At 48.8% G+C, this 14,507-nt stretch overlaps 1 protein-coding gene across 3 annotated transcripts; it reads left to right on the top strand.

Annotated features, from left to right (window-relative positions):
- The first annotated feature begins 3,408 nt into the window (after positions 1 to 3,408).
- Positions 3,409 to 8,595, top strand: SPINK4 (serine peptidase inhibitor Kazal type 4). Of its 3 annotated transcripts, none has more exons than XM_071730597.1 (4): positions 3,409 to 4,587; positions 5,233 to 5,267; positions 5,601 to 5,713; positions 8,354 to 8,595. In XM_071730597.1, exons 1-4 carry the CDS (start codon positions 4,518 to 4,520, stop codon positions 8,580 to 8,582), a joined length of 447 nt encoding a protein of 148 aa, XP_071586698.1. In that variant the 5' UTR covers positions 3,409 to 4,517; the 3' UTR covers positions 8,583 to 8,595. The 3 variants fall into 3 exon arrangements, with proteins under 3 accessions (XP_071586698.1, XP_071586699.1, XP_071586700.1); XM_071730598.1 differs by having other exon boundaries at positions 3,422 to 4,587; positions 8,361 to 8,567; XM_071730599.1 differs by lacking the exon at positions 8,354 to 8,595 and adding an exon at positions 7,033 to 7,204 and having other exon boundaries at positions 4,456 to 4,587.
- Positions 8,596 to 14,507: the final 5,912 nt, after the last annotated feature.

Raw genomic sequence — 14,507 nt, 5'->3', positions numbered from 1 at the left:
AGCAGATACAGACTGGTGCAGAGACAGACCTGCTGTCAGTGAAGGCAGAGCTGGTGTGCCAACTACTACAGAAGCCTGACCCATAAAATTGATGGGTCTGGATGCCATCCACTTAAGGGTGTTAAGGGAGCTGGATGATGTAATTGTAAGGCCTCTCTCCATAATCTTCATAGACTCATAGAGTTGGTATCCACCCATCATGGTTGGTAAGGCTCTTCAAAATCATCGAGTCCAGCCATCAGTTCCTACACCACCTTAACCACTAAATCGTCTCCTGAAGCACTACATCTACCCATTTTTTGAATATTCCCAGGGACAGCAGCTCTACCACCTCCCTGGGCAACTGGTTCTAATGCTTCACCCCTCTTTCTGTGGGGAAGTTTTTCCTAGTATCTAATCTGAACCACCCCTGGCATCACTCGAACCCATGACTTCTTGTCCTGTTGCTAGACACTAGGGAAAAGAGGCCAACAATCCCCTCACTGCAACCTCCTTTCAGGTAGTTGTAGAGAGCAGCAAGGTTTTCCCTCGGACTCCTCTTCTACAGGCTGAACAGCCCCAGGTCCTTCAACCTCTCCTCATGAGACCTGTTCTCCAGACCCCTAATCAGCCTGGTTGCCATCCTCTGCACCCTCTCCAGCATCTCTATGTCCTTCTTATACTGTGTTGCCCAAAGCTGCACATGGTACTCAAGGTGCAGCCTCACCAAGGCCGAGTACAATGGTAAGATCACCTTCCTGGCCCTGCTGGTCCCACTGTTCTTGACATAAGCCAGGATGCCGTTTGCCTTCTTGGCCATCTGGGCACACTGTTGGCTCATGTTCGGCTTCCTGTCAATCACCATCCCTAGGTCCCTCTCTGCTGGGCAGCTCTCCATCCACTCCTCTCCAAGCCTGTAGTGCTGCTGGGGGTTGTTGTGGATGAAGGGCAGGGCACACATTTGTCCAGTTTGAAACTCATACAATTGGCCTTGGCCCATCAATCCAGCCTGTCCAGATCCCTCTGCAGGGCCTCGCTACGTTCAGGCAGATGGACACTTCAACCCAGCTGAGTGTTGTCTGCAAACTGTCTGAGGGTGCACTCTATCCCCTCATTCAAATCATCAATGAAAATGTTAAACAGGAGCAGCCCCAGCACTGGTCCCTGGGGGACACCCCTTGTGGTCGGCTGCCAACTGGATGTAACTCCATTAACCACAGCTCTTTGGACCCATCCATCCAGCCAGTTTTTTATCCACTGAAGGGTGTGCACATCCAAGCCATGAGCAGCCAGTTTCTCCAGGAGAATGCTGCCGGAAATTGTGTCAAAGGCTTTTTGACAACACTGACAGCCCTTCCCTCTTCCAATAAGTGAGTCACCCTCTCATAGAAGGAGAACAGGTTTGTCAAAGAGGACCTGCCCTTCATGAACTCATGCTGACTGGGCATGATCACCTAGTCATTCTGCATGTACCCCATAATATTATTCAGTATGATCTGCTCCATCGCCTTCCCTAGTACCAAAGTCAAAATAACAGGCCTGTGATTTCCCAGATCACCCTTCTGTCCTTTCTTATATACATAGGGAGGTTACTCTGGCTGTTTTCCAATCTGCCAGTACCTATCCAGTCAGCCAGAACTGCTAGTAAATGCTGGAAAGTGTCTGGGTGAGCATACCCACTAGTTCTTTCAGCATTCTTGGGTGCATCCCATTTGTCCCCATAGATCTGTGGACATTTACATGGTGTAGCAGGTCACTGGCCATCTCCTCCCAGATTGTGGGGAGGTCATTCTGCTCATGGTCTCTGTCTTCTAGCTCTGGGAGTTGGGTTTTTTCTTTATGACCTCTCCTATTGCTCAAGACTGAGGCAAATTCACCAGGCACCTCAGTTTTTTCCTCACCTTCCCTTCTGAATCCAATAGGGGATGGAGGGTTTCACTGTTTTTTTTTTTTTTGTTGTTGTTAAGATATTTACAGAAACTTTTCTTGCTCTTCACTGCAAAGGCCAGATTAATTTCTAGCTGGGCTTTGGCCCTTCTGATTCTCACCTTGTATAGCCTCACAGCATTTTTACTGTCATTGTGAGTGGTCTGCCCTTTTATCCCTAAAACTCTCTTTTTCTCCCTGAGTGACAAACAAAGCTCCCTGAAGAGGCTGGTTTATACCTCTGGCTTGCCTTACAGTACATGGGGATGGGCAGCTCCTGCACCTTCAAGACTTCTTGAAGAGCATCATCTTTGAGAAGTCATGGAGATCAAGAAACATCTGTCAAGACTGGAAGAAAGTTAATGCCACCCCCATGTACAAGAAGGATTCCAGGGAGGACCCATGTAACTATAGACCCATTAGCCTCACTTCAGTCTCTGGGAAAGTTATGGAGCAAATCCTCCTGGGCACTCTCACAGATCAACTAAAGCATGTGATTGGGAAAAGCCAACATGGATTCACTGGGGCCAAATCATGCTAGGCAAGGCTGATCACCTTCTACATCAAAGTAATCAACTTGGTTGATGCAGGGCATGCAGGGCATGCAGTGCACATTGTCTACCTGGACTTCTCCAAGGCTTTTGATGTCGTCCCCCACAGCTTCCTCACAGAGGAACTGAAAACATGTCCCAGCTGCCATCACTCCTGCACTGCCTCTAGCATGATCTGAAGAGCCAGGCCATGCTTGGGACCAGCAGCACAGTGTGGTTCTCTGCAGCAGCAACACTGGGGGCTTTATGATCAGATTCAGGTGGGAGTTTGGGTAGTATATACATTAAAGAAGACTGTAAAGGCCCATGATAGCTTTCATCAAGGGCTGTGCTGAGTGCTGGTGTGAGAAAATCTTTCAGGAGGTGGCCCCCTGGTGTCTCCATAGTTGAGTGTCGGCTGGGATTTGCAAGGCAGGTGCCTCCGCATGTGCTGGGGTGAGATGTGCTGTGTCTCCAGGACCCAGTGTGCTGGTGGCACAAACCTCCTGTACATCAGGACTTGGTCTCTACAGCTTTGTCCATGACTCACTGAGGATGGAGATCTCCCACCTCCCTGCTGATCCGGGTTGCTTATTCTCTGGGGGAAAGTTTCTTTCCTAGCTCCAGACCTGAATCCCTCAGCACTTCCGTTTGTGCCTGTTGCTTTTTATTCTGCCATTTGGAACTACCAAAAAGAGGTTGGTTCTGCCAACTTCACTTCCTGCAGTTGTAGACTGCTAGCAGATCCCCCTTTGGCCTTCCCTGTATTAGACTAAACAAGCCCAACAGGCCCCCATGTGCCTCAGGAGCAACTGCTAATGCAGTTAAATATTTACTTTAGTTGAGGGATTTCTGAAGTGGAATAATAATGAAAGCCAAAGGTTATTGAATGGTGTAAACTCCATGAAGAGGGAATATAAAGCATGTGCACAGCCTCCTCAGCAGAGCAGAGGAATAGTTCTTCCAGGGAGCTCTGAACTGGTCACCTTCCCCTTCCTGAACCCATCTGCAGCCCTGCTGAGTAGAGTGGAAAGAGCACCCAAGGGCAAGGATGGAAGGAGATACATGCAATACCTGTATCCCTCTGACCATGGGGGATGTTCACCAAGCTGTTCCTTTCTCAGCTGGCTGGGGCCTGCTTGTACCTTGCTAAGCCACAGGTATATTGTGGGGAAGAAAAGTTCTAAGCATGGTCATGGTCAGCCACTCAGCAAGTGAAAATGTGCATGCTGTGGATGTCTGGAGTTCTCCCAGTTCTCTCTAGACACAGCACCTCCTATCTGCTCTGAGGTGAAGGGTGCCCTCTGTCACTGCTGCCCCAGACTTCATCTTGGCAAGGCTGTCCCAAAGGAGACAACACTGTCAATGCTGGTCTTCAGGTACACCACCAACTTTCTACCCTTCACCAATTGAGTTTGATTCACCTGAGGAAGGTGGGGACAGATGTGAAAAATTCACCTCAGAAAGAAGTGGTGAGGATTGCTTACAGGGAAAGATGGATGCTAAGCATTAGTAGCAAAGCAGCTGGCATCAACTGGGCTGGGAGTCCTTCTATAAGGAGTTGGCATCTCTTTCACTGAGGTGAATGAAGCAAGGTATTGAACCCCCCATGGTAATGGGTAGAGCAACATGGAGGGTGGCTGCACCTGAAGCTCCCTGCTGCCACCTGGGTGAATTTCATTGCCTCCAGCCCCACTGCAGCCTCAGCCTGCCCCATGCCACCCAGTGAAGAACATCAGCTGCAAAGCTAGAGGGCTGCCTGGGGTAAGATACATCCAGAGGTGAGCTGACTGTGTGGAGCCGAGAAGAGCAACATTGCCCCACACAGTGCTCCCCAGGGATTGTAAAGCTGTCTCCAGTGCTGGCACCTGGAGCTAGAAAGTGGCTCTGGGGTGATTTATCAGCTTTGTGAGAGTGCCCAAGTGATCTCTCTGGGCGCACAGTCCAGCTGTTCGCAATGCAGATCAAATGTTGCTCAAAATGCTGCTTTTCCCATTGCCACAGAGATAAGCTGCTCCCCTCCCCTATAAAGGCAGCCAGGAGTAGAGCAAAGGTGCTCAAGGGTGTGCACCTGAGCCAGCCATGGGTGCCAGGGAGCTGGCAGTGCTGGAGGCTGTGGCACTGGCACTGGTGACTCTTGTTGCTGCTGGTGGTAAGTCTGCTCTGCTGCCAGCTCTTGGGTGGCAGGTTGAGGGACCAAAAAACCATCTGGAAGGGCAGGTAGGCCCAGAAACCCTGGTTTGGAGAGGAGGTGAGGAGGGCAAGCCAAACCCAGCAGGAGTGTGGTGGGGAATAAGGACTGGACAAAACACACCATGACTTCCTAGCCCTTCAAGGCAAGGGGTGGGGGCTGTTTCATTGGCTGTATTGCAGTTAGGAGAGGGATGGGATAGGGGACAGCCTGTGATGGGAATGGCAATGGGAATCTGGGAGAACAGTACCTACACCGGGGTGGCAGCTATCATTTCTGCCTCCATTAAGCCCTTGCAGGGACTCCATGCTTTCAGTGTATTCAGGTGGAAAGCAGCTGTTTGTAGGCTTTGGAAAACCAGTGTTACCTAAGTGCACATAGTAGGGGTCCTGCAGCAGCCTGTGTGCAAGACTTCACTCTCCCAGAACACTGGTGCACAGATGGTCTGTAAGCTGTTGCTGTGGCTCTGCTTGGCTGCAGAAAAGGAACCCACCAAATGCACCTCTCCCTGAGTGTGATGTGTCCAGCTGAGCAGTGTCACCCAGCCCCACACTCCTGCCTCTAGTCACAGGTGCACCACGCTCACGGGTCTCTGCTCTGTTTCAGGGGAAGAGGTGAACAAAGGGAATGGCCTGAGAAGGGTAAGATGTGGTGTATTAAGTAAGAGGCTTCTGTTTTTCTTTCTCCATGGCTTGAGATGAGATTTAGTGCCTGGCATGTCTGGGGGAAAGGCTGCTCATAGCAGTTTTCTTAATCCTCATGGGTATTGGTACTTGAGCACCAGACCTTCACGAAAGCCCAAGTTGTGAGTCCTACTGAAGTGCAATGTCCTTTTCTTCCTGCTCTGCCTTTCTATATGCATGCTCTGCCCTGCCTGGGACAGAGGCAACCAAGTTGACAGTGGCACTTGCTCCTGCAGGGTGCTCTGGGGTGCTGTTGGCACTAAAATGTCTGCTGTGCTTTCTCTTTTCCAGCCAGTGTGTGGAGACGTGGTCAAGCTGCAGGCCTGTCCCCTGGTGTACTTGCCTGTCTGTGGGACCGATGGAAACACCTACGTGAATGAATGTCAGCTCTGTGTCCAGCAAATGTAAGCTCATGCCCTTGGAAGAGGCTGTCGGGGGTTTAATTTTGACTGCCTGAAATTGGATTGGTGTCAAATACCACCATTCAGGTTCCTCCATGCCTGGAGAAAGCCACAGCAGACAGGAAGCAAGCATGTTCCTGCTAGTGTAGTGGAAGAGGATTTTTCATGCCAGCTGAGCCAGGTGATGGGCTGTGAAGCCCCTGACAGTCCCCTTGGGTAGGTGCAGGTGTGCCCCCAGCCCTTTCCTGCAGATGGCTGCTTTATTCTTTGCACCATGTTTAGTGACTATTGTGCAGCTCCAGGCTGAGGAGTTTAGCTCATTGTGTTGGCAAGAGACTAGTTCCACAGAAACCCTGAATATTCACCCACTGGAACAGCTTGCTAAATCATACCACTCTGTGGCTGCATCATCAGCAGATCCAAAAGTTGAGGTCAGGATTCTTTTTCCAGGACACCCTCCAATGTGGGTGCCTGCAATCTGGATACAAAACTGAGGATGGAGAAGGTTCCACCATTTGTCCTGCCTGCAATTAGTGAAGGAAGAATTGCACTTAAGTGGGCAAAAAGGCTGACTAGTCGTCTAGCCTGTACAAGCAAATAGCACCACTAAGTGGCACCATCTTTGAACTAGAGCAACAGGAACCTCATGAGAAGCACAGCAGTTGCTTTAGGGCAGAGATTTTGTTCAGGGTGCAAAGTGACTGAGGAGGGGTTCCTGCTCAGGATGAAGATCAGTTTGAACAAAAGTCAGCAGTACACTTGCATGGCTCCAAACCCACAGACTGTATGCTGGAGGAGGGGGATGTCCAGCTTGTCAAGGGAGGGGGCCTGGAAGGAGCTGCAGCTGTCTAACCTGGGGAAGGAGAGGCTTGGGGGGATCTAGCAGCAGCCTGCACTTGCAAATGGGCTGGAGCAACACTGGTGGCAGCAGGTGATGCTACACAGGGCAACAGCCACAAACAGGAGCCTCGGTGGTACAGGCTGGACAGGCTGGAAACCACTTCCCAAGAAGGTCGGTGCACCATGGAGGTGGGGAGGGTCTCCATCCTTGGAGGGAGGTGGTTAGGACTCAGGCAGAGCCCTGGCTACCATAACCTCACACTGGGGAGAGCTCTGCTGTGTGTAGGTTGGACTGGAGGCCTAGTGCCAGTGCTGCACTCCTGGGGGAGGGATAGCTGTGGGCCAGAATGGCTTGCAGTCAGCTTTTTAGATCATAAAATGAGAAAGCCAATGAGCTCCATTCCACAGGCTGGATAGGAGCCAAAGTATGACATGGGGAGGATTTCTCTGAGCTCTTACTCTTTTTTCCTATGTTATTTTAGGAAAACCAGGCAAGACATCCGGATTTTGAAAGATGGGGATTGTCAACCTATCTGAGTTTTCTGATAGGTTTCCTAGAAAGCCTAGAAACAGGTGATTAATTGATCCTGTGTGCTCTATGCTGATTACACTTTTAAGGTAGCAATGGAGAATAATAAAATGGCATGCACAGTCTTATTGCAACAACACTTTTTTTATGCAGGGCTGAGTGAGAAGAGCACAAGCCAGTTACCACAAGGGGCTACTGACAACATACAGTCAAAACATTAATTTCAAATTCACATTGCATACAAGGGCTCTGCATTGTGAGTATTATTTCACTTGGATTTCTATGAGAAGGGATACATAGGAGTAGGAAGAAACACACAGATGCACTGAAGAAGGTACTGAACAAGTGCCAGCTTTCTCCTGTAAGAGGCAAATTTTCTTCAATGTGGGAGAACATGACTCACAGGCTCCCTAGGAAACACCACTGCATTCAGAGCTGATGTAAATTGAAAATAGTAACATCTACACTTCTCATGTTAGATGATATTCAGCTTTTTATCTAGAAGCCTTTCACAAAAGGACTCAGCCCAGATAGCAGCACCACGGGGCCATGTAAAGAGCCTAAGCAGACACCTTGAATGCAAAGAGCCCCAGATCTCTGCTATAGTACTCCAGACTGAAATAATTAACCAGAGATGCTCACCAGGAACTGCAAATTCACAGCCAGGTGTCAGGACCATCCACAGGGAATTGTGGCAGGACACAGTCCGACCAACGTTACAGTGTAAGTGTGCATCAGTGTCCTTTTGGCTCTTTCTGCTCTTTTGTCTCCCAGTTCTACCAGATGGGACACAACAGACCTTTCACAAAATACCTGCAATAAGGTGTACAACTTCGTATGCAAGGATCTTCCTTTGCTTCTGGCAGAAGAGGTTCATGGACAATGGCTAATCCAGGCCATGCACCCTGAATTCACTTCACTCCTGCACCAGAAGTTCTATTTCTTCAGACTGTCTGGTTGGGATTTCTGATCAACTTTAGCAAGCACTGGGCTGCTTTGAAAAGTGCTTCACTGTGAAGAGAAACTCTCCAGGGGTAGTTCTGTGCCCACCCACCAGCAGATCATGGTGCTCTGACTTGTTGCTAAACTCACACAACTGATTTGCAGCCATCTAGGGAAGGGTCTGGGGTGCATCAGTCAAGTGAACTCCCTGAAGTCAGTGACCATATTGAGTCTGGAAGCTGTGCCAGCTTGGCCAACAAGTCCTGTGCTTGGCCAGCTGTCCATATAATACATCCCCACACACATCTTCCAGTTTTGCATCTTTTTTGGAGCCACCAGGTGGGACACTTCAGGACCATGTTGCATGGCAAAGCCATTGCTGGTAGATTCAGTGCTGCAGCTGGAAGTAACATTGAGGAGTACAAACTAGACCTGCTTGGCTGGGTTGGAGATCCACCTGACTCAGTGTCCACTGTTTATGGCCCAGAGGTGGCTGTGCCATTAAAAGCTTTTCTTTTATTAAAAGCTCTTCCTCAGGCTGAGAAATCCTGGCCTGGCTAATTGCTCAGATTTCTCCAGTGCTTTGACCATCCCTGTTTTCATTTCCTGAACCCTTTCAGCTTCTGCAGGGGATGAGACACAGCTTACCCACCTGTCCATGGTGTCTGCTATTACATGAATTCAAGTGTCTCTGTCCCAGCACTATGCCAGGGCCAAGGGGAGAGTGATGCCCATCATAGCCTGGTGTATAACTGGGACCTGCTCGCCTCATGGAGGGGATGACCAGCATCTCAGCCCCACACAGTAGCTTAAGCTTTGCAGGCAGAGTCACTGCAGCCCATCCCTGTTATCCCATGAGAGCTGTGTCTATTTATTTGCAGAGGCTATGAAAAGCCAACACAGACAATTCGGGGGCTCTTCTCAAGTGGAAAACTACATGTCTCCAGCTCGAGGACTTGGAGTGTTTATTTAGAAACTGCAGAACTAAAACATACTCTTGCAGACCAGATCTCCAGGGTCAAAGCATGGGCAGCTTCAGGACAGGACCAATGTTGATTCTACACTTAGGAATTCAGAGATATTCGCCTTGCTCCGGGACTGGTGGATTTGCCTGTTTATTCTACACAGTTCAAGGGCAAGTGGCAGAGTGAGAGGAGACAAAGGGAGTGATTTAACACCACCAAGAATCTGAGGGGCCAATGTGAGATGGTTGGAACTAGCCTGCTGCAGACATCCTGACTCTGAAGCCTGGCAGAACTGTGTCAGGCAAGACTCGGGAAACTGCTGGTGGACACCAGGAGATATGCAACACACTGGTCTGTGGCAGGGGGTATGCACATGGATTTGCATTTTTGCACAGAGTTTTGCCTATTGAATTTATCAGTTTCACATCTTTTCATGCTGCAGTTAAGCCAGATAAAGAAAGGGATTATATGCTTTCACAGGCATACAGTTCATCACACAGAGTTGCTGGCTGTCCCGCTCCCAGAGAAAACCATTTTAGACAGGCAAGTTACCCCCAAGACTATCTCTAGTCAGGGAGTCAAGAACAAGCCTGAAAATTGTTTCTCTGTTCTTTTCGCAAAAGACAAAACTGGGAGAAGTGCCCTGGTGCCTTGGAATGTCAGCAATGTAACTCCCCCAGCTGCCCATGGTGATACTTCAGATAACCTTGGGCTTGGGGCTGTGAACATAGCTGCAGGGAAGGATAGGCTGGTCTCTAGATACTGCCTTGCAGTAGCAATGCCAGACAGGGATAAAAAAAAGATATAATGGAGACTCGTGAAGGGTGTCAGTCTATACACAGATCCAAAGCCTGGTCTTGCTGTGTCTGCAGTGCAGCAGTCTCACCAGTGCCAGGATTCAGCCCCAGGTCCAGATGTCTGCCAGACAAAGCTTTCCCAGGGCTTTTAGGTAGTGAGAGCCATGGGGAGGACCGGCACAGTGAGATGTTCCCCTGCAAAGCAGCTCCAGTGACACCTGAGGTGTTTGTGACAGTGGAGCTGCTGATATTGATGGACACTTGGTTGAGTTTCTCCACGTCCTCCTCTAGGAAACTAAGTGCACCAAGTGGCCCAGGGCTAGCTAAACTGAAATGTGGAGAGAAAGGGGAGGGAAGCAGCTCCTGGCATAGTGTAAAGTGTCCAGCTGCAACAATTCATGCAGCCAAGACTAACCAGAAAGTTTAACCTACTTGCACATATTCATTCATAGCAAAGGAGATGGGAGATTTGGCCACATCTGCTATAAAGCTCTGATGGAGAAAAAGAGTCTGCTGTGTTTCTGGTGCTGGTGGGGCACAGGAGAGCAACATTGGGCTCTAAAATGTGCCCATTGTCCCTGGCATTGTGAACAAATCCCTGCCTTTCCAAGTCTCTACTTCAGAGCAGAGCCAACTTAAAACTAGATGGTGCCGCCTGTAATTACCCATCACCAAACCTTCCCCATGGGATAATAAAATAACTTTATTGGGATTTAAAGTAATTCACACAGAAGAGCCAAATCTTTACAGGGATTTCAGTCCTTACAGATGAAAGTGCAGATTCTGTAACATTTTAAAGCCCATCTATTCCATTAAGCATCTTTAAAGACTCTGAGGGCACAGCTCCTCCTTTCATAACCATTCTTTACTAATGTATTGGTTTCCACCCAGCTAGAAGATGGCTGGATAGAAGTAACATTCACAGTGCCAGCTCTGCAGTGTAATATGGCAATGTTCTGCTGAGTCAAGAGGGATTTATCAGAGCTCACCAGGCTTTGGACTGACTGAGTAGATCGGGGTGTGTGAGAAGCTGAGTCAGCCACAGCCTGAGCCTTGCACCCCATTCCCATGGAGCACTGAAACACCCAGAGATTTGCACTCTTTATTCCATGCTTAATACCACCTGCAAGCAGCCCAGAATCTATCAACCTCTTTGTAAGAGTGCTTCTAAATGTGATGTCCAACTACGGCCAGGTATGTAGAATCATTGAATAGACTTGTCTTAGGCTGGAAAAGATCCTTACGATCATCAAGTCCAACTGTTAACTTAGCATGCTGCCAAGTCTACCACTAAATCATGTCCCTAAGCACTACATCTGCATGGCTTTTAAATACCTCCAGGGATGGTGACTCCGTCACTCCCTGGAGAAGCCTGTTCCAGTGCCTGACAGCATTTTCAGTAAAGAGTTTTTTCCTAATACCCAATCTAAATCTCCCCTGGCAGAACTTGAGGCCATTTCCTCTCATCCTGTAGCTTTTTAACTTGGGAGAAGAGACACCTCATTACAACCTCCTGTCCAGTAGTTCTACAGAGGGATAAGGTGTCCTCTCAGCCTCCTTTGCACCTCAACCTCAGTTCCCTCATCTACTTCTTCTAAGGCTTGTGCTCTAGACCATTCACCAGCTTCCTTACTCTTCTTTGGAGATGCTCCTGGATCTTGATGCTTTTCTGGTAGTGAGGAGCCCAAAATTGAACTTAGTATTCAAGGTTTGATATGTTTTCATCCTCCCCAGATACTGTCTTGGAATAATTTTCAGGATGTTTGCATGAGGCAGGGTGGCTCCCGGGCTGTACAGCATCACACAGTGATGGAACAGGGAGACCCTCACCAGCATGGGACACCTTGACTTTACTTGTGACCAAGGTACAAAAAAACCTGCCTTGTAAATGACTTGGAAGCCTCACATGTCTTCATGCCATCCATGCTCCTGTCTTCCCCTTCTGTATCAGAGCCTTTCCATATCTGCTTTGCTGCCACAACCCTGTTGCTTCTTTTGAGCTGTTAAACCTGCCCCACCTCCCTGGAGGTACCATGTAATCATCAGTGGACACAGGGGAGGAGCCCAAGTGTGAAGTAGTAACTCAAGGGATAAGCAGAAAGGCAGCAGAGATGACCATGGACCACTAGGTTGCCTCTTAAGAAACCTCAAATTTCAAACTCTGGAGCTTCTTCCTAGAGAGAGAACCTGCAGAAGACAGGGTTTGTTTTTTTTTTCATGTACCCTTTGGTGTACATGAAAAAGCCTGACACAGACAGGAGGCAGGCCACAGCTGCTCACTCCTGGGGAGATGCTCTGCTCCAGGGCAAGTCTTGGAACTGCACAAGGAGGTGGGATCATGCCTGCCATGAAAAGCAGGCAATTCCTAGGGGTCCTGGGGTAGTTACATTGTGGAGTTCCTCTACCTGTCTTGGAGCCCCTTGGAATTCTTTAGGAGGGGTGGTGGTGTTTAGGGGTACTAGTACCTCACCAGAACACAAGCAGTTGCGTATCTCATGGAGAAAAATGTTTACAGAAGATGAATCCCAACTACTCTGGCACTGAACATATTAGAAACTGGTCAAAGTGGTAACATGTCCTTGGTCCAGAGGAATTGCTATGCACAGGTATAGTCTTGAGATTTTCTGTGCTATTGTGGCATGAGAAACTCTGCAGGTAGTTTGCATATGAGGCCAGGATTCCCACTTCATCACATATGCAGGGAACAGAGGCAGACTGCCCTGTGGGACAAGCCATGAAGGCCACAGAGCAGGGAACAGGATCTTGGTATTGAAGCCAATGCACGAAGAAGAAGCTTCACCTTTCCAGCTATACTGATCCCAAAGATAGTCCTACAGAGCCTGAGTGTTGTGCAGGTCTGGAGCTGCGTTGGACATCAGGCATCTAAAAGGAACTGAAGGATATTCCCTTGTGGGATCAAGGAACGAGATGGGCTTTACTAAGGGGAAGTCCTGTCTGACCGACCTGATAGCCTTCTGTGAGGATGTAACTAGGTGGACGGATGATAGCAGAGCAGTGGACATAGTTTACCTTGATTTCAGTAAGGTCTTTGACACCATCTCCCACAGCATCCTTGGAGCTAAACTGAAGAAGTGTGGCCTGGATGACTGGGTAGTGAGGTGGATAGGGAGCTGGTTGAAGGATAGAAGTTGGAAGTCTGTTTCTAGAGGAGTCCCTCGAGTGTCAGTACTGGGACCAGTACTATTCAATACATTTATTGATGACTTGGATGAGGAAATAGAGTGTACTCTCAGCAAATCTGCTGATGACACAAAACTGGGAGGAGTGGTTGGCACCCCAGAAGGCTGTGCTGCCATTCAGAGGGACCTGAAGAAATTGGAGAGTTGGGCAGAGAGAAATTTAGTGAATTACAGCAAAGGCAAGTGTTGTTGGAAAGAACAAGGGTTGTTCTTTCTTACATCTGGGGAAGAACAACCCCAGTTACCAGTATAGGTTGGGGACTGAGATGTTGAAGAGCAGCACAGGGGAAAGGGACCTGGGGGTGCTGGTGGATGGACGGATGAGCATGAGCCAGCAGTGTGTCCTTGTGGCCATGAAGGCCAATGGTATCCTGGGGTGCATTAGAAGGGGTGGCTAGGAGGCTAAGAGAGGTTCTCCTCCCCATCTACTCTGCCCTGGTGAGACCACATCTGGAATATTGTGTCCAGTTCTGTGCCCCTCAGTTCAAGAAGGACAGGCAACTGCTTGAAAGAGTCCAGAGCAGAGAGATCAAGATAATTAAGAGAGTGGAACGTCTCCCTGATGTAGGAAGGCTGAGGGAGGTCTCTTCAGCTTGGCAGAGAAGAGAATGCAGAATTACCCCATTAATGTTTATAAATATGTAAGGGGCAATGCCAGGAGGATGGAGTCCAGATTTTCTCAGGGGTAACTAACAATAGGACATGGGACAATGAAGCATAGGTGGTTCCATATAAATTTAAGAAAGAATTGTTTCACTGTGAGGGTGACAGAGCACTGGCACAGGCTGCCCAGGGATGTTGTGGAGTCTCCTTCCCTGGAGACATTCAAAGCCCACCTGGATGCATTCCTGTGTGACCTGCTGTGGGTGACTCTGCTCTGGTGGGGGGGGGGTGGACTCAATGATCTTTTCATGTCCCTTCCAACCCCTAACTTTCTATGATTCTATGACTGGTTTTTCTGGGGCTGCCCATTGCCATTCTGCATCATAAAGGAAGTGTTTTGCTCATAGAATTTGATCTGCTGGGCACTGGACTAATAAGCCACTGGGAGGTCCTCAGCACAAACAAGCCCTTGGCTGGAGTCCTAGTCTTGATACATCACTCTGTCTGGATTTTCCAGAAAGGTGTTGCAGCTCTTTGATAGGTCACATGAAGTTGGCAGTTTCAACTCTTTGGGTTTCCAACACTGCTGCAGCCACCCTGAAATCATGCAACAGAAAGTCCTGCTGTAAGGAGGATCAGAGTGGAGGTAGAGCTCCCTTCCCACCAGCACTGCTAGGGTCCTATGCAAACACCCTCTAAACAGCATAAGTCCTGCTTCAGGCATCACAAGGCTGAAGGACTTGTTGTTAGTCCTCAAGGACTAACAACACAGCAATCCACTTCTGGAAACCCGTGGGAAGGCAGTGATGCATCCTGCCCTGCATCCTGCCATGTAGCTTCTCTATACTATAAAAGAGAGAATTAGAGTCACATTTTAGCAGCAATGAGTGTAAATTTCCTGTCTGAAGTGGAATTATTTGT

This window comes from Heliangelus exortis, chromosome Z, assembly GCF_036169615.1.
Source record: "Heliangelus exortis chromosome Z, bHelExo1.hap1, whole genome shotgun sequence".
Lineage (NCBI taxonomy): Eukaryota > Metazoa > Chordata > Aves > Apodiformes > Trochilidae > Heliangelus > Heliangelus exortis.
Note: the sequence above shows the minus strand (reverse complement) of the source record. Positions and strands in the feature narration are given on the sequence as shown.